The following is a 19,319-nucleotide window of genomic DNA, read 5'->3' as shown; positions in this document are numbered from 1 at the left end:
ATTTAGCTTTGCACAAAACAAAAAGGGCGGAATGTTTATTTGTGGCGTTTGATTCCATACGGGCTTCTTTTTAAATGAACCGAATAACTTCCGGCTTCTAAACCGCTCAGGCAGCGGAAATCATTAAACTCAGCGGAACTAATCCGCGCAGTATTTCACTCAATTCTATTTCTTTTAACGACATTCAACGCGTTTTACATTAAAGTTATTTGGGGGGAAACGGTGTGAAATCCATCCGCAATATCCTGATTATGGTGTAAACGGGACAGTTCAGTGACTCTGACAGCGGCAGGTGAGTGTAATATTGATCGCAGCCGAGTTATTTGGTGTTCTTTAGAGTTGTATTATGCATTTAACGATCTTTTAGTCCCTATATTTCAGTTTATAACAAGATAGTGCGTTATTAATCCTGGAATTGAGATGACTGTGTAATGGGGACCAAAGTGAATTAGACAATGAACATGTTAGCACAATAACAGCTCAAACCGAACCGGTAACTGATGATTATGAAAGTTTGTATCGTTTAATTTCATAACATCTGCATCTGATACACGTATTGTAGTCTCTACTATATATAAATGGTTTAGGATGTTTAATATTCCTTTATACCGGGATATAAGGGTACCAGAGTGATGGTAACAGATGGTAATACCATGGTACTTTGATTTATTCAGTTGTACTGACAGATCACCCTATTCCTGTACCAGAGTGTTCCAAGATACTTTAAAGATACCATGATGTTACCACAGTATATGTTTATAAAACATGGTATTGCTGATTTTGTAGTACGTCAGTGACATTATATTAACGTGAAACCATGTCACCAAAAACATGGTAATACCATGGTACTTGATGCTTTCACACTAGAGATTGTGTCCCTTTGTTCTTATGTTCTATTTTTATTATTATTCTTTATGTAAAGCACTTTGAATTATCATTGTGTATGAAATGTGCTATACAAATAAAATTGCCTTGCCTTGCCTTGCCTTTGTGTTTAATAAGTTGTGTACATGTAAGAACATATCTGTCGTAGAATAAAATACTCTGTGAGTTTGTTTTTCTAACAGTTTGATTGATTTCTGTTGTTGTTTAAAAGTGGCTGTAGTAATACAATTTTATATGATGGTCAATACAAAAACAAAAATCTGTGATGCACTTCATGTGAACCCCAGTGTGGTTTACGGTTGGTATAAAAGCAATCTCTCCTGAATCAAGGAAGTAATCTGATATTGATGTATTATTATTATTAATAATAATAATGTATTTACAATACAGTAGCTGCTTGTTTCAGAATACAAAAAAAATGAATAAATTATGATTGATATTCACACTGTAGCACACTGTTATTTTTCTTGTATGATTTGTTAAATTGTATTATTGCTGTATACAAATGACACAATGACCCCAAAGATAAAAGAAAAAATATTCTATTATTCTGAAAAGTGTATGCCTACTTTGTGATACAACAACAGATGATTAATGCTTCAATAATACATGTTAAAATAAAAAAAATAATAGGTTTATTTTTTAACCGACTCCCTTTAATAATTTAGTAACTGCTGTATTTTGGAAAAAAAATGATTATCATAGTTATAGTTTTGCAGAAAACATACAAAATTGGGATTTCTGTGACCTCAAACACATAAAATAATATCAGATGATGTAAAATTATAATGCTAAGTCATTTGGATATTCACCAGTATTTATTTATTTTTATCATTCAGTTTTTACAATTATAGTTTTTATAATAGTTTGAATTAGTTTTTTTTTAATATATTTTCCATTTTAATTTTTTTGTTTGTCTATAATTTTATAAATTTTTATTTCAGTTTTAGTCATTTTAGTACATCAAGTAAATCTAAATGAAAAATAGATTTTTTTTTTTTTTTTTTGGCAACTAGGCAAGGCAATTTTATTTGTATAGCACATTTCATACACAGTGGTAATTCAAAGTGCTTTACATAAAGAAGAACCAAATACATAAAAATAAAAAGGGAATGCATAAGAAATGGAAATAACAGTAAAAACAGAATTTCGCTATATGGATGGAAGAGTTAGGAAGTTTCAGGGAGTTTTTTTTGTTGTCCGTCAGAGCGGATCTAAAGGGATCTTCCTTATGCAGAGGGATATATTTATATTTGTCAGGTAGCTGTGCGTTTAAACGGTACCCTTACAGACAAATCTTCCTGGACTAACTCTATACAGAGCTGCATCCAGGGATAACTCAAAAAATATTTGTCAGGCAGCTGTGCGTTTAAACTAGCTGAAATAAAAGTGTTGTTTGTATATATTTTAGTTAACATTTATTTCAAGTGATGATAATATATATATATATTTTTTTTAGTTAACTATAATATCCCTGGTGTTCCCCATCATTGTGTGTGTATTTGTGTTCCTTACAGGTGTGTGAGCGTGTGTATGTTGGTCTGCTGGTATGCTGACGTTAGCCAGTAAGTTGAAGAGGGAGGAGGGCGTGAGGGCCGGCCGGACCCCTGCAGGCTCCAACGATGCCTCTCATAGAGTGTCCATCAGAGATAGACTGCTCATCAAAGGTACGAATCACTGACCAAACACTCCTTCTGCCTGCCAGGATCATGACACTAGGGCAGTGGTTTGTGCCTGGTGATTCACAACCCATTTTTAGGTCTGTTCTGGTAAGGTCACATATTAATTAGGCAGTAACAAACATGAACAGGTTGTATAATGTGACTTTATCCACAAAAACTACAAAACAACACAACAAGGTCAAAGAACAAGGTCAACATTACATCATATATGCTTTCATCTCAGAACACATAAATCAATCTATCTATCTCTCTATCTCTCTCTCTCTCTCTCTATCTATCTATCTATCTATCTATCTATCTATCTATCTATCTATCTATCTATCTATCTATCTATCTATCTATCTATCTATCTATCTATCTATCTATCTATCTATCTATCTATCTATCTATCGTCCGTCTATTAGTGTTGTCACGATACTGGAATTTCAACTTCGATGCAATACCTTGAAAAATATTGATGTTCAATACCACAGGGAAAACTGCCATATACCGTCATACAGATAATTTATATTATATAAATTATATAATATTATATTATATAATTATATAAAAATAATATTTTTTTTTTGATAATTTGAGTAATTTTGTTGTAATAGCTTACACACTACACAGGGAGGCTTTATTTGAACCATTAAACTAAATTTACGAAAAGAAAAGACAAGTTAACAGTGAGCAATAAAATAAGAACAAATTAATAAATTGTAAACGATAGCAATAAATACAGTAAAATAAAGAGACAAATGAAATAAACATGGCTTTAAGTTTTTCAGGTGGGTCTAACAGTAGTATCCAGGTCAGAAATAATACAGAAATTAAATAATCAAATGCAAAATAACCCTGGATATTCTTCATTGTAAAAATTAAATAAGATTAATGCTTACAATTAAAGTTAGAAAAGTAATTCAGTCAATTAACTTGACAGACAGCGGCAGGTTTATTAGGCTGCTGTCACTTTAAGAGCTTCTACATTTATCCAATATGCTGTTACACAACATGCGTTTTCTCTAAACTATTTATGTTCCAAAACTGACTGGATTTACCTGAATACTCGGCAAGACATGACACATTTTGGTATGCATTTCACTGTTTAAGCGCAATAAGCCACAAAAAAGAAGTTAATTTGGTACTCGTGAACTGTTTAAGAGGCGGCTTTATGTGAATGCAAATTATATAGATGAGCGCTTTTGGTGTGAGCATGAAAGAACTAAAATTATGTGCGATACAAGCACTATTTACCTGGAGAGAATGAGACGAGTGAGTGACAGGAGGTGGTTATGTGTCAATCTGCCACCAGAGAGAACAGAGAGCGAGAATGTGCAGCTGGTATTGGTGTATCAATACTGAAGATACATATAAAAAAAAAATAAAAAAATTGACGCCGCTTTCAGCACGCATTATAATTGGATAATGACACTGTGCTGAACTCTTTTGAAAGAGAAGAGCGGGTCTGAATCCAGAGAGCATGATGGGTGGAGTTGTGTTGTGGTGTCAGTAAGGTGATGTGATGCAGGCCAGATCAGGAAAGCACTGTAAACTCTATTTATAACAAACTGAGAGGAGGAGTCTGTATGCCATTACCAGCAGCTTGAAAAGCAGTCAAATGCTCAGGCTATTTTTTGATTCAGTGAGGCCATTGGACCCACCCCAACAACATTTAGAGATGGTATTGTGAGAATGCAGGTGGCCATATATAGCCTGTGTCCATATATAGGACATATATATGCTTTTTCTTTCATACATGTCTTGTATCAGTGCTTCATAGACAATAATTCCAATAATAAACAAATTCAGGAAAGGATTCCAGTTACAAAGAAAATTATAAAAGTGTAAAACATCTGTTTTATGTACTGGTTTCATAAGTATGTCTTTGTTACCCATCAGTATTGAACACTTTTGCTTTGATTTGTGTTTGCAGAGGTTGCAGAACTTGAGGCCAACCTGCCAAGTGAGTATATCCTATCCAGGACATTTTATGCTCTTTGGGGATTTTGGTACCATATTAGTTTTTGCTCTTTATTTGTTTAAATAATTAATAACATCTAATAACTATTTTAAATACACAGGGATCCCGTGGGGCATTAAAATGTCTTAAAAGTCTTAAATTAATATCTCCTGATTTTAAGGCCATTAAAAAGTCTTAAAAAGTGTTAGTTCACCCAAAAATGAAAATTATGTCATCATTTACTCACCCTCATGTCGTTCTAAACCAGTAAGACTTTCATTCATCTTCAGAACACAAATGAAGATCTTTTTGATGAAATCTGAGAGATTTCTGTCCCTCCATTGACAGCTATGCAACTGACACTTTGATGTTCATAAAGAGATTGTAAAACTAATCCATACGAATTGAGTGATTTCATACAAATTTTCTGAAGAGACTCAATCACTTTATATGATGAACAGATTGAATTTAGGCTTTTATTCACATATAAACATTAATTATTATTGATTATACATTTGTTTTTATTATTATTATTATTATTGGTTCTTGTAGAAGCTCAAATGTGATGCGTAACATGAGAATGAACCTCATTGGTTCTCATTCATCAAGTTTATCACAACTGATTTGAGTTGATGAAAGTTTATTTAAATAAAAGCCTAAATTAAACCTATTCATCATATAAAGTGATCGAGTCTCTTCAAAAAAATTAATGTAAAATCATGTAAAATTTCCTTATTAAGGAAAAAAAGATTTTTACTGTTCTTTTGCCTTCATCTAATGCTCATTTAAAGTTAATCTTTAAAAGCATTAATAATTTAATAACGGTTAAATGTAATCTTTAAATAAATAAATATACATTTTTACACTACATTATAATGTTATGCTTAAATTATGCCATGGAGCATTTCAAATTATTGATTTTAAAGTTTTTGTGATTAATTTTAATTTCTTTTGACAAAATATTATAGAATTTGAATAGCACTATTTAATAGTTACTGGCCATGACATGATTTTCTCTGATTTTTATCCATCCCTATTGCTTTTTCTTTCATACATCTCTGGGAACATTTTATGATTCTTTTTATTTTTTTTGCTACAAGTCTGTCTGGATCTGTCAGTTTTAATGCAAATGTTTATATATATATATATATATATATATATATATATATATATATATATATATATATATATATATATATATATATATATATTACTATTAGTCTAAATATCATTCTTTCTGCAGGTACCTGTAAAGTTACATTTCCTGATGAAAACAAACTCCATCACTTCCAGTTGACCATTTCTCCAGGTAATTCTGACTTCTTTTAAAAAGGTTAAATTAACACCTATTAAATGCAGATGTTGTTGACTTCAGCTGACCTATTCATACCCAATATTAAGGCCTTTTCTCACAGATCACAAGTATTTAAAATAAAACATATTCTCTTTTCTATTATCTTATGGGTCCAGTAGAGCAAACAAACAAATATCATTTGCAAATTTTCAGATGTGATTTACATTGTTTTTGTAATAGACCTTTGCTCATCTTTTTTAACATTGCTATTATCTGTCAAATATTTTGTATTGTGCAAATGAAAATATAACCTTACATTTCTTCAAAACATCTCATCAGATGAAGGCTATTACCTTGGTGGAAAGTTTCAGTTTGAGATTGAAGTTCCTGAAGCCTATAATATGGTGGTAAGTGCCTGTGACATATCATGAAGTAATGAGGTAATGCTACACTTACTCACTCGCTCTGCAATGATGATTTTATTAGTCCATTTGTATGCGAGGCTGTTAAATAGATGTTTGTGGGCATTACTGATGTTCTGCAGTGTCTGAATTCAATAAAATATCCACCTGAATGTACACACACAAATGCACACATATAACACAACCCATCCTTAGAGCACCTGGAACAGCCCCGGAAAGGCTGTGCAGAGATCCAGACATGGACCCACAGCCCGAACTTTGAGCAAAATCATGAAATATTACGTTTGTGGATCCTGTGGAAACAAGAGCTTGAACATTCTGCAAAATCTCTTCTTTTCTGTTCCACTAAATCATTTGGGTTTTGAATGACATGAACTTGAAGATATTTTATATTGAAGACTTTTCCTTATTTGAGAGATTTATTCCTGTAAACCGAACACAAACTCAAACATGCACTCAGGTAGGGCTGTAATATAACAAACCATGTTCTGCTCTCCACAGCCTCCTAAAGTCAAGTGCTCGACTAGAATATGGCACCCAAACATTGCAGAAACCGGTGAGATCTGCCTGAGGTATATATATGTCTGTACTCATTATTTATTCATATGTCTTGATGTGTCAGACTCCACGCTGTTTTGATTCTGTATGTTCTGATACTGTATTCATGTTGGAATCTCCAGTTTATTGCGAGAGCATTCTATTGATGGCACTGGATGGGCACCGACTCGCACGCTAAAGGTACTTCTGTTTTAATGCATCTTGGGAAATTTCATTAAAGTGATTACCAAGCAGAACTGTTTCTTTCTTTCTTTCTTTCTTTCTTTCTTTCTTTCTTTCTTTCTTTCTTTCTTTCTTTCTTTCTTTCTTTCTTTCACTCCTGCATTCCTTCCTGCCTCTCTTCTTTCTTTCTTTCACTCCTGCATTCCTTCCTGCCTCTCTTCTTTCTTTCTTTCTTTCTTTCTTTCTTTCTTTCTTTCTTTCTTTCTTTCTTTCTTTCTTTCTTTCTTTCTTTCTTTCTTTCTTTCTTTCTTTCTTTCTTTCTTTCCCTCACTCCTGCATTCCTTCCTGCCTCTCTTCTTTCTTTCTTTCTTTCTTTCTTTCTTTCCCTCACTCCTGCATTCCTTCCTGCCTCTCTTCTTTCTTTCTTTCTTTCTTTCTTTCTTTCTTTCTTTCTTTCTTTCTTTCTTTCTTTCTTTCTTTCTTTCTTTCTTTCTTTCTTTCTTTCTTTCCCTCACTCCTGCATTCTTTCTTTCTTTCTTTCTTTCTTTCTTTCTTTCTTTCTTTCTTTCTTTCTTTCTTTCTTTCTTTCTTTCTTTCTTTCTTTCACTCCTGCATTCCTTCCTGCCTCTCTTCTTTGTTTGTTTGTCTCTTTCTTTCTTTCTTTCTTTCTTTCTTTCTTTCTTTCTTTCTTTCTTTCTTTCTTTCTTTCTTTCTTTCTTTCTTTCCCTCACTCCTGCATTCCTTCCTGCCTCTCTTCTTTGTTTGTTTGTCTCTTTCTTTCTTTCTTTCTTTCTTTCTTTCTTTCTTTCTTTCTTTCTTTCTTTCTTTCTTTCTTTCTTTCTTTCTTTCTTTCTTTCTTTCTTTCCCTCACTCCTGCATTCCTTCCTGCCTCTCTTCTTTCTTTCTTTCTTTCTTTCTTTCTTTCTTTCTTTCTTTCTTTCTTTCTTTCACTCCTGCATTCCTTCCTGCCTCTCTTCTTTGTTTGTTTGTCTTTTTGTTTGTTTGTTTCCTTCTTTCTTTCTTTTTCTTTCTTTCTTTCTGTTTGTTTGTTTCCTTCTTTCTTTCTTTTTCTTTCTTTCTTTCTTTCTTTCTTTCTTTCTTTCTTTCTTTCTTTCTTTCTTTCTTTCTTTCTTTCTTTCTTTCTTTCTTTCCCTCACTCCTGCATTCCTTCCTGCTTCTCTTTTTTCTTTCTTTCTTTCTTTCTTTCTTTCTTTCTTTCTTTCTTTCTTTCTTTCTTTCTTTCTTTCTTTCTTTCTTTCTTTCTTTCTTTCTTTCTTTCTTTCTTTCTTTCTTTCACTCCTGCATTCCTTCCTGCCTCTCTTCTTTGTTTGTTTGTCTTTTTGTTTGTTTGTTTCCTTCTTTCTTTCTTTTTCTTTCTTTCTTTCTGTTTGTTTGTTTCCTTCTTTCTTTCTTTTTCTTTCTTTCTTTCTTTCTTTCTTTCTTTCTTTCTTTCTTTCTTTCTTTCTTTCTTTCTTTCTTTCTTTCCCTCACTCCTGCATTCCTTCCTGCTTCTCTTTTTTCTTTCTTTCTTTCTTTCTTTCTTTCTTTCTTTCTTTCTTTCTTTCTTTCTTTCTTTCTTTCTTTCTTTCTTTCTTTCTTTCTTTCTTTCTTTCTTTCTTTCACTCCTGCATTCCTTCCTGCCTCTCTTCTTTGTTTGTTTGTCTTTTTGTTTGTTTGTTTCCTTCTTTCTTTCTTTTTCTTTCTTTCTTTCTGTTTGTTTGTTTCCTTCTTTCTTTCTTTTTCTTTCTTTCTTTCTTTCTTTCTTTCTTTCTTTCTTTCTTTCTTTCTTTCTTTCTTTCTTTCTTTCTTTCTTTCTTTCTTTCTTTCTTTCTTTCTTTCCCTCACTCCTGCATTCCTTCCTGCTTCTCTTTTTTCTTTCTGTTCTTCCCCCCTCCATCCTCTCCTTTCTTCCCTCCCATCTTCCTTCTCTCCCTCCTTCCTTCCTTTCATTCTTTCTTTCTTTCCCTCGCTCCCACATTCCTTCCTGCCTCTCTTCTTTGTTTTTTTGTTTGTTTGTTTGTTTCTTTCTGTCTTCCTTCCTTTCTTTTCTCCCCCCCTCCTTCCTTCCTTTCTTTCTTTCTTTCTTTCTTTCTTTCTTTCTTTCTTTCTTTCTTTCTTTCTTTCTTTCTTTCTTTCTTTCTTTCTTTCTTTCTTTCTTTCTTTTCTTCCTTTCTTCCTTTCTTCTCTCCCTCCCTCCTTTCTTTCTTTCTTTCTTTCTTTCTGAAGTCAGTTTGACCAGTTTCTGTATTGGCTAATCTGTTTTTTTTTTTTATCCACCCATCTTTAGGATGTAGTATGGGGACTGAATTCACTCTTCACTGTAAGTACACATGCTATTTTCAGGAAAGATCTTGGATAATCAGTTTTCCATTTTGAGTGTGAAACCAATAGATTTGTCGTTTATCTCACAGGATCTTCTTAACTTTGATGACCCACTGAATATAGATGCAGCAGAGCATCATTTACGGGACAAGGTAGAATACCAGCACACATCACACATTTAAACACCTTTACAAACAAATCTACCTGCAGAGTCTTTTGGAAACATACTGGATAAAGAAAACATGATGATATTGCATATATATTGCCAACAAAATAGTCTTGAATATATCATAAATACTCACCCAGGCCTATGTGTAGAGAATTACATGTTTTATCCAAACCCATCAATTTCCTTAATGCTTCCTGTTTTAGGAGGATTTCAGGAACAAAGTTCAGGACTTCATCAAAAACTATGCAAGATGATGTCTCTGTTTGCCACGCGAGCCACTCACATGCATGTGACTTTGCAGATGTACGTCGATCCAGACTGCAACAGAGACAAAATCTCAAACTATTAAAACATACTTGGGGAAAGAAGAAGTTAAAACGTGTAAAGAATGAATCCGCGAGTCCCTGATCAAGATTTGGGAGGGGGGGACGTGGGCCTTACTGTCCATTTCTGTGGGATTTTTTTTATTTTGAAGCGGACACTCTCGCTGGTTCTCCTCAATCAAGTTTGCTTTTACTCCCACCCAAAAAAAAAAAAAGAAAAGAAAAAAGAAGTACAAAGATGGTGATCATGAAAACGAGGACGTGTAACCTCTCTGATGTCACCTCCTATGCTAGTGCCTCTGTGTTTTTGCCACATATAACTGGACATACGTAAGCCAAACTTCTGCAGCCTGCTTCTCAAAACTTGACAACCTACAAACACTGAGATTAATTTGCTCATAAGTGATGTCATAGAAAAATCCCAAAGTTCCATTGGTTCATTCTCTCTGGGGGAGGAGTCCACCAATGAGGAAATGCGCAAAAACATATAGCACTGATGTCCCGCAGAATACGTCGGTGGATTTCCGAGCGGATTCTGTAAAGCCATTTCTTGTAACTCGGCACCTCCCCTCGTGTAAAATCACGGCAGTTATCAGACCACTGCGTATCACGTGTGAAAATATCCGAATATCTGCGGGTGCCTCAGTTCAAATCTGTGAGATGTTTGTGGGTGAATCTCACGAATGTCCAGCTCACATTTTACACTTAAAATCAAAGGGGAAAAACAAGAAATTCTATTTTGCATAAAATTGTTTTTTTTTTTTAGTTGTGACATTATTTACGATGAATTATGTATGTTTTTCTTCATTTTTTTCCATTGGGGCAATTTAATGGAGAAAATTATGCATAATTGTCATCAAATATAAAAAATGCAAAATATTACTTCTTATTGCTTTTGATTTTGTGGTGAAAAATGACCCGGGCATGTTCTGGATGTGTTGGTGAGATTCAGCCTTGCTCTCGTATGCATTTTTGTCAGTGTATACACGTTCAGCTTTACCGATGTGTGCATGTACACGAGAATACCTGTATGCTAGTACTGTGTTTGTGTGGAAATGAGAGTGTGTGTTTGAGTGAGAGAGACTGGGATTTTAATACATGTCTGATTTTGGTAGCATGCACTGGGCTACTGAACTGCTCAGCCATAAAGCCTGTTCACTTAGTGAGGATTTACTTTATTTAATTTGTCTTTTGTTTTTCTCTTCAGAGCTGTATATCCATTTGTAAAGTATATTAAAGAGGAATTCTACCACTAAGGAAAGAATTGAAGTAATTTATGTGTAAACTTCTACAGTTTGCTTTTATAATTGGATTTCATTAGTGCTTTGTGCATGTTATCACTGGCTTTGCCCTAAAATCTAGTTAGCTGTCTACCTAGATGGCATTTTAAGGCATTATAAAATGTGATTTTGCCTTTATTGCTCAAAAATGCTGTCTAGGTAGTTGGCTTACTAGGGCTGTGATTGGAAAATATGTCGCTTGGAGCTTTGTCTGTGTATGATTCTGTTAACATTGGCTCAAAACGAAGTGAGCTTCCTACCCAAACACATTCTTGGGCATTATATAATGCAAATTTGCCTATGATGCGCCAAAAATGATCTTGGTTGGCAGCTCACTAGGACTATGTTTGTAGAAGAATACTCACATTAGGGATGCACTGATATGAACATTTTGGCCAATACCGAAAACCGATAATTCATTACATATGAAAGCCAATAAACCATTATATTGGCCAATAAATCTAAATCCAAATTTTTATATAATTTTTGAGAGCCTGATTACAAAGACAAAAGTCTTCCCATTAAAAGCACACAATTTTCCTAGGAAAATAACTGTAAGTGACTCCAATCATATTTTTAAGCAATTCAAAATCATAATGGTGGACTGTGCGCATCTGAAGTGTCTCAGCTGAAGGAAATAATCCATTATTTATAGGCTTTAATATGTCGACCTAATTTTCTTATCGGGCCCATAACGATAACATTAAACATGAACATATATCAACCCATACCGATATGGTGGCCGATATATCATGCATCCCTAACTCGCATACTGCCTTTTTTTTGAAAAAATAGTGAAATGTTAAAAAAAAAATACTCTTATGTCCAGTTCATTAATCACACTGGAAATCTGAAAGTCAGTTGCAATCACATTGAAGTACTGTATTCCCTGTAGCACATTTTTGCAAATGGATTGCCTGGGGATTCAGTGCATACAAAAATTAGCATATGTACGGTAGGTGTACTATATGGGGTGATTTTAAGTATATTGCTATCCAGAATTCCCCCTTATGAGTAGTATGCTGTTCCAAACAAAGCTTCGTGGACACAGCAGTTGTGTTTCTTCATCTTTGCACCAGATGGCGCTGTTGTTAAAAAAAAGTTATATATATTTTAAGCTTGTATATGTGTATGAAGGCACAGTGAGAGACACGTCACGTGTGTGTCATAAAAACACAAATCTTCAAAAGCTAAAATGGCAAAAAGATAAACCCTAACCCTTACAAACAAAGTACTGTACTGTTAATAAATAATCGTGCTAATATCTCGTACTGAATGATACTATCCATGATAATAAACTTCATGTAATACCAGGTTGTTGTCGTTGTACATGGCCAAGATACATTGTATTACCATGGTACCAAGTCTTAAAAAGCACTGAGTCATGCAAAACAGAATAAATTGATTTCGAATATTTGAACCCATTGTACATTATTGCAAATAAGAGTCTTGATGATGTGAAAGTGATCATTCCATTCGAACCTTGACTTCGAATTCTGAGGTAAGAACTACAATCCACACACAATAACAGATTTGTGTTTGAGGGGCGTGCTTCACTTTAATTAATTCACACTTCTGTCCAATCAGTGCTCTGGAGGGCGGTGTTCAAGCGCTCAAGGCGCGCGCCCGAGCACGGAGACCGTAACTCGGTCCGGAATTCAGCGTAGAGTGATGACAGTCCCAACGCAGTCACATTCAGACAAGGAATAACTCACACTCACCTCTGATCATTTAATGAACTGATCCAGTTTTACTTCCAAAGAAAAAAACAAAAGGCGCAACTCCAGACCATGCGCTCTATGTGAACAACTGCGCAAAGACGCACAGGCTGAAAGACATTTGACAGCTCGCCAACGGGACATTGGAGTGGACATGTGAAGAAATGGATATGCAGCCTCTTCTTATGATCAAAATGCGATCTGACATCATCATCATCGTCCTCATCCTCACTGCTGTGATTGTCCCCCTGTGCACCTCGCAGTCAGGTGAGCGTGAACTCCCGTGCGTAAAAGTGCTTATGCCTCTTTCATATCAGTCTTATTGGAAAGCTTTGTATTTTGGTATAGCGTTCTATTTAATATATGGACACATGTACATAAGTGCATTTTGCAACCCGTAAACTCGCAGAGATCGATTGTTCTCACTCAGGCAGCGCAAATACTTCTGTGCCAAACTCCAAGTGCCCAAAATACATCGGAGCGCCGTTCATTTATTTACTCATTTATGCTTAAGGATCCGTATCAATCCAAAGATGTCAAAGCATTAGTCAGAGATGAAATGAAGATGTATGTTTCAGAGATCCACTAGTGATGAGAAATCACTATTTGCACCGCCATTGCGCGTTTGCGCACACTGTTACGCGCCTGAATATGGATATGTTTCATTCCGTCTCTTTTTAAATGATCTTGTTTCTTGTGTGATTTTGTTTTTTGAAGTGTCAATGAGCAGTTAAGTTATTTCATCCCCTCTCCACACGATGGTGGCAGTCAACCGAGAAACGGCAGGGCAGCTAAAGCGCGGAGCCGTGCGTTTTTACGCATCTTTCTTCATGATGTGTAATGACTGCGGAAGCGCGCGGAACCTTTGAGAATGAACTCGTTATGTGTTCATCGATTAATCCATTCTCGGAATGAGAGTGTTTGGGTTATTTACTACATTTTTCTCCCCCTCCCTAAAAGAATTCAACATTAAAACCGCTAAAGAATATCCCAAATTATTATTATTTATACTAATAATACGTATTATTTTCTAACCATTTAGTGTATTTAATGTTTAATAACGTAAATCATTTTTAGAATTTATATATTTTCACAAGTCATTGTTTATCAATCTAATTATCTAATTTTGAAGACTGATGATTTTTGATGAATGCTGCTATTTTGTTTAATTCACTTTCAGCTCTTTTGGAGTGAATCTACCAACTGCTAGGTAATGGAATAATGCACTAATGAAATTGATGTTGATGGGAAGGGTCCATCGGTTTCCTCTGCTCAAGGTTACTGCACCTGCAAAATATCAGGCTATTGAATATTTATAAGCTAATTTAAGTGTTGTTTTAAACCATTTGAGCTATGCTGACTGTAGTGAATACACTCTGGCACGTGGTTTGAGCTCATTTCAAAAATGTGTGCTTGCAAATATGTTCTACATATTTTTTTCATTGTTTGTAGGCCTGGTTATGTGGAAAATCGTTTCAAAAACGTGTCCTTTAAATGCTTCTCATTTATGCATCAGCTCACACCTCTGTGGAGAACCATATGGCACCGCATTTGACCCAGGCTTCCATCTGACATTTAAGTCTGATAGAAAATTACTGCTGGTAGACCTGAGAATATGATCAAATTATTAATCATCTTCAACCCAAATTAAGTTTGGTTGGAGAGTTCATGCGAACCTAGGGAGAGAGAATATTTCCTGTTAATTAATGTCGTCACTGCTCTTCATGTCTAGACGTGAACTTTCTTTCGTACAGAAGAAGTTTCTTGCTTGGTGGAATATTCTGATATTAAGACGATGATGGTTTATAACAGCCTCTAATGGGATAGCTCGGATCTTCAGGTTGCAGAAGACAGCAGCTTGACACATTTGTATTTATAAGCATTTTCTTTAGTAATCATTCACACATCTGGTCTTTTGGTCGCAGGTATCAAGATGTTTAGACACTGCTCTCAGTGTAGGAACATCTATATAATATAATTCACCCAGTTTACTTACCCTTATATTGTTTTTTGCTTTGGTGCAACACAAAAGAAGATGTTTGGGAGAATGTTTGCATCCACATTTGCATACATAAACTATCCAATGGGCTAGTTGAGCACTGTTACCAAAGCCAATATTTTTTACATGTTCCTCAGTTTGTAAAAACAAATCGCTTGTACAGTATTGTGCTTACAATGGAAATCTGTGGGGCAAGACGTTCTGGAGAGTTTAAAAGCAGGAATGTGCAGCTCTTTTTTTTTTTTTTTAAATAAATTTATCCATATTAGAGTTATAAAGTTGTCTGAATTATCATTTCATCAATGAGAAGCAATTTTCAAGGTGGATGAACATCTTGGGTAGACTTTTCTTGATATAAGAAGTCACTTTCTGTTTGGTTAGTGGTGATTCTATCACACTCTTATGTTAACATACTGTACACTAGTGTTCAAAGGTTTGTGTTTTGAAAGATTGGTAACACATTATAATAGGTTCATTAGTTAACTACATTAGCATAAACTAATAATGAACTGCACTTATACAGCATTTATTAATCTTTAATGTTAATGTCAGCATTTACTAATATGTTATTAAACTCTTGTTAACATTAGTTAATGCACTGTGAACTAACATGAACAAACAATGAACAACTGTATTTTCAGTAACTAACGTTAACGAAGAATAGTAAATACAGTAACAAACATAATGCTCATGGTTAGTTCATGACTAATGATCTTTATTGTAAAGTGTTACCAAAAGATTTTTCAATGTTTTTGAAAGAAGTCTCTCATGTTCACCAAGGCTGCATTTATTTGAACAAAAATACAGTAAAAAAAAAAAAAAAGTAATATTGTGAAATAACTGTTTTCTATATGTGAATATATTGTAAAATGTATCATTACTCTAGTCTTCAGTGTCACATGATCCTTCAGAAATCATTCTAATATGATGATTTGATGAAAACATTTGAGACGCTTAATATTTTTTGTGGAAACCTTGATACATTTTTCTCAGGATTGTTTGACGAATAGAACATTATAATTGTCTTTACTGTCACTTTCAATCAATTTAATGCACCCTTGCTGTATAAAAGTATTTCTTTTGAACAGTAGTGTATACCCTAGTGAAAAAAAAACAAAAAAAAAACATTACCAAAATATATTTGAAATACATTTATTTTATGCAAAGTATACTACAAATACATTTACATATATATGTACTTAATAAAAATACCATGCAATTGTACTTTTGGTATACTAATTTGATATACTCAAAGTCTGCTAAATTGGAAGAACTAATTTAGTACTTAATGCACTTTAGTTATCTGGTTATCCAACTAAAGATATACTGGTAACACTTTACAATAAGGTTTGTTTGTTAACATTGTTAATGTATTAACTAACATGAACTAACATTGAGCAATACATTTGTTACTGTATTTATTAATCTTTGTTAACGTTAGTTAATAAAAATCCACCTGTTCATTGTTTGGTTATGTTAGTTCACAGTGCATTAACTATGTTAACAAATACAACTTTTTATTTAATAATGTATTAGTAAATGTTGAAATTAATAGGAACACAGATGAATAAATGCTGTAGAAGTGCAGTTCATTATTAGTTCATGTTAACTAATGTAGTTAATGTTAACTAGTGAACCTTATTGTAAAGTGTTACCGATATACTTGAGTATATTTGATTGTGCTAAAATTGAACTATTGCAACTATACTTTAAATATCTTGCATTTAAAGACTGATATTATACAAAGATCACACTATCCTTACTAATTGTGATATTAAAACACATTTTAGACTTAATATTAAGAAATGTGCAAGTACTCAAAATAAAGCTTAATTATATTTATATCAGTAAGTCTCAAGCAATGTGTCAGTAAATATGTGTACTAAGTATGAAATAAATGTATTTTAAGTACACTTTGGTATAGTTTTTTTTTTCTTTCACTAGGGCAATGTTAAAGTCTTGTGGCCACACCTTCTTGAGTCACCTTTCTTGACTTTAAAGTGTCTGACTTTCTTTCTCTCCTTCTTTTCTTCTTTTCTTTCATGAAAAACAAGAAGTTTCAGCTATAACCGGTTGTTGTATCTGATCTATTTATCTTTTCATCAGTATTTGACCGTGGTGCCGTTTTGGCTCTTGACCCATGTGTGCAAAGCAGTGAGAAACTTCTTTCTCTATTCAATTGAGCTCTCAGACTCTCCGCCAAAGCAAATGGTTGACTTCTTTTTTCAGCATCCTCTTATTGTCCCCGGCTCTTAAGAGGGAATGACATCTTCAATTTCCTGATTCTCGGTACAAAGTAAACCAATAAAGTCTGTTGTAATCCACAGACTCACTCTTTTTTAAGAATGGCAGAAAGGCAAAAAAGCTGAGAGGATTTTCTTTTCAGTGGCTGTGGGGTTTGTTTCTCTAGCACTTGTAATTCCTCTCAGAAAACAAATGCCTGCGGGCCTCGCTCTGTAGGACAAGGCTGCCAGGACCCCCCTCCTCCTCTCTCTACGAGTCTTTCAGGCTCGCTTTCACCCTCCCCATCAGTTCCTCTTTCACCGTCTCCTCCGCGCTGCCTGGCTCCGTGCCCTCACAGTCAGCTGTAATGCTAGTCTTCTCCTCATCCTGTGTGTGATGCAGCCCTGCATTTCTTATTGAGCTTTAGCTGCGAGTGCACGGTTGTTGGTTTATACAGGTGTTTAAGCCCACTAAGCGGGTTCATCATTGTCTTTCCGAGCATCAGGCATTAGAAAGACCCTTGGGAAATTTCTAAACGGAGATAAAATGTGTCCCATCGCCCCTGCGGTGTAATGCCTCTGCAATAACTGCAGTTTATACAAAGGAATTACTTAGAAGAGTTATAGTTTGCTTATGTTAAAGAGGTCCTTGATTATGATTTCACTTTTTTAACTTTAATGTTGCTGTTTGAGCATAAACAACATCTGCAAAGTTACGACGCTCAAAGTTCAATGCAAAGGGAGATATTTTCTTTTACAGAAATCGCTTTTTAAGGACTACAACAAAAGGCTGGTATGGACTACAATGAGCTTCTTCCTGGGTTGGTGACATCACAAACCCTAATATTTACATAAACCCCGCCCCCGAGAACACACAACAAAGGGGGCGGGGCCATGTTGGGCTGCTTTAGAGAAGAGGAAGAGTTGTTGTAGTAGAGTGTTGTTGTCATACCGTCATTTACATCAAACAAGGATCAATTCACCGCTGGATTTGCACAAAAGATGAACATGACGGCACATGCTAGTGGATGAGTTGAATCAAATCTACATAAATTTATCCACTAACCATTCAGAAACGTCCAGTTTCATTCTAAAAGTTGTAACTTCTTCCTGAGTCTCTCCATCAGTGTCGACTCCGGTTTGAACAATGTAAGGCTGAACACCGTTACTGACAATCCTCATTTTGGCTGCGTGAGATTCTCCAGCTTTGTTGTTGTTGAGCTGTTAAAGCTCCGCCCTCTTCTGGAAAGGGGGCAGGAGCAGCAGCTCGTTTGCATTTAAAGGGGCATACACAAATATGCCGTGTTTTTGCTCACACCCAAATAGGTGCAAATTTGACAAGCTATAATAAATGATCTGTGGGGTATTTTGAGCTGAAACTTCACAGATACATTCTGGAGACACCAGAGACTTGTAAAGGGGGCATTATAGGTCCCCTTTAACATGCAACTACAATGCAAATGGTCATTGTCTGGTGTTGTTCTTGTGTGGCACGCTGTTATGTTGCCTTCATACCTGTGGATTATAAAAGTTTATAAAGTTAATAAATACTTTTGTTTTGGATCCCTTTTGCATCTTTAGAAGCTTCATCGGACCTAAGACGTTACAGATATTGACATTTTATTACAATTTAAAATAACCGTTATCTATTTGAATATATATTCAAATGTAATTTATTCCTGTGATCAAAGCTGAATTTTCAGCATCATTACTCCAGTCTTCTAGATTTTAGGGTTTGTTAGGGTTCAACTCACTAATGGGTAATAAAAACGCTAAGGAAAGCATCATTAATTCATGACCATATGTCCAAATCATGAGAGACACAGCAGTAGTTTGGAGAAAAATATGCCAAGGTGAGCGTAAACAATATTGCTTGTCCCAGTTGAACGGGGTTGGTAATTTTCTACTTTTTTTTTTGGCGTGTGTTTTTCAATCTTAATGGTCTTGGTTTGGTCTGTAGGTGAGGTGGGTTGCTGTTACCCTGACCATGGCTCTGTGTTTCTTGAAAACCGTGAGACGTCTGAGCTTCATGTTCTTAGCAGAGGGCTGGCGTACATCTCCACTGATCCATCACTCATTCCTGCAGCAGTAAATATCGCACTCTAATTCAAGATGAGCGTGACTATAATTTAAAGCGACAGCATCTGAGCTGAGAACAATAAAGCAAGACAAAAGCAGATGACGGTAATTTTAATTTGATAAGCAGGCGATGGCGGTGAGAGATCATTGGATCTGGTTGTGTTCTACAGATAATTATTAGGCTCAAGTCATCAATTAAAAGTTTTCTAAGAGCCTGTCATACACTGGGTTAAAAACAACCCAAGTTGGGTTCAGTATGGAC

At 34.9% G+C, this 19,319-nt stretch overlaps 2 protein-coding genes across 2 annotated transcripts in view; both read left to right on the top strand.

The window, feature by feature from the left end:
* Nucleotides 1–67: 67 nt before the first annotated feature.
* ube2f (ubiquitin-conjugating enzyme E2F (putative)) lies at nt 68–12,463 on the top strand. Its single transcript, XM_067402389.1, has 10 exons — nt 68–292; nt 2,403–2,552; nt 4,483–4,512; nt 5,753–5,818; nt 6,143–6,210; nt 6,727–6,797; nt 6,906–6,963; nt 9,233–9,265; nt 9,357–9,419; nt 9,640–12,463. Exons 2-10 carry the CDS (start codon nt 2,435–2,437, stop codon nt 9,688–9,690), a joined length of 558 nt encoding a protein of 185 aa, XP_067258490.1. The 5' UTR covers nt 68–292; nt 2,403–2,434; the 3' UTR covers nt 9,691–12,463.
* A 90-nt stretch (nt 12,464–12,553) lies between these two features.
* erbb4a (erb-b2 receptor tyrosine kinase 4a) overlaps nt 12,554–19,319 on the top strand; it is a 204,128-nt gene continuing 197,362 nt past the window's right edge. The window contains exon 1 of the mRNA XM_067402388.1: nt 12,554–13,024. Within this exon, the coding sequence (XP_067258489.1) occupies nt 12,922–13,024 (103 nt within the window). The 5' untranslated portion in view covers nt 12,554–12,921. The remainder of the gene's footprint in view (nt 13,025–19,319) is intronic.

This window comes from Chanodichthys erythropterus, chromosome 12 (genome assembly GCF_024489055.1).
Source record: "Chanodichthys erythropterus isolate Z2021 chromosome 12, ASM2448905v1, whole genome shotgun sequence".
NCBI classification, from domain to species: domain Eukaryota; kingdom Metazoa; phylum Chordata; class Actinopteri; order Cypriniformes; family Xenocyprididae; genus Chanodichthys; species Chanodichthys erythropterus.
Note: the sequence above shows the minus strand (reverse complement) of the source record. Positions and strands in the feature narration are given on the sequence as shown.

Excerpts from the sequence above, each read along its gene's own strand:
- ube2f (XM_067402389.1), top strand. The coding sequence starts at position 2,435 with ATGCTGACGTTAGCCAGTAAGTTGAAGAGGGAGGAGGGCGTGAGGGCC. Across the intron at positions 6,211-6,726 it reads CTGAAGCCTATAATATGGTG|CCTCCTAAAGTCAAGTGCTC; the intron begins GTAAGTGCCTGT and ends TGCTCTCCACAG. Across the intron at positions 9,266-9,356 it reads GACTGAATTCACTCTTCACT|GATCTTCTTAACTTTGATGA; the intron begins GTAAGTACACAT and ends TTTATCTCACAG.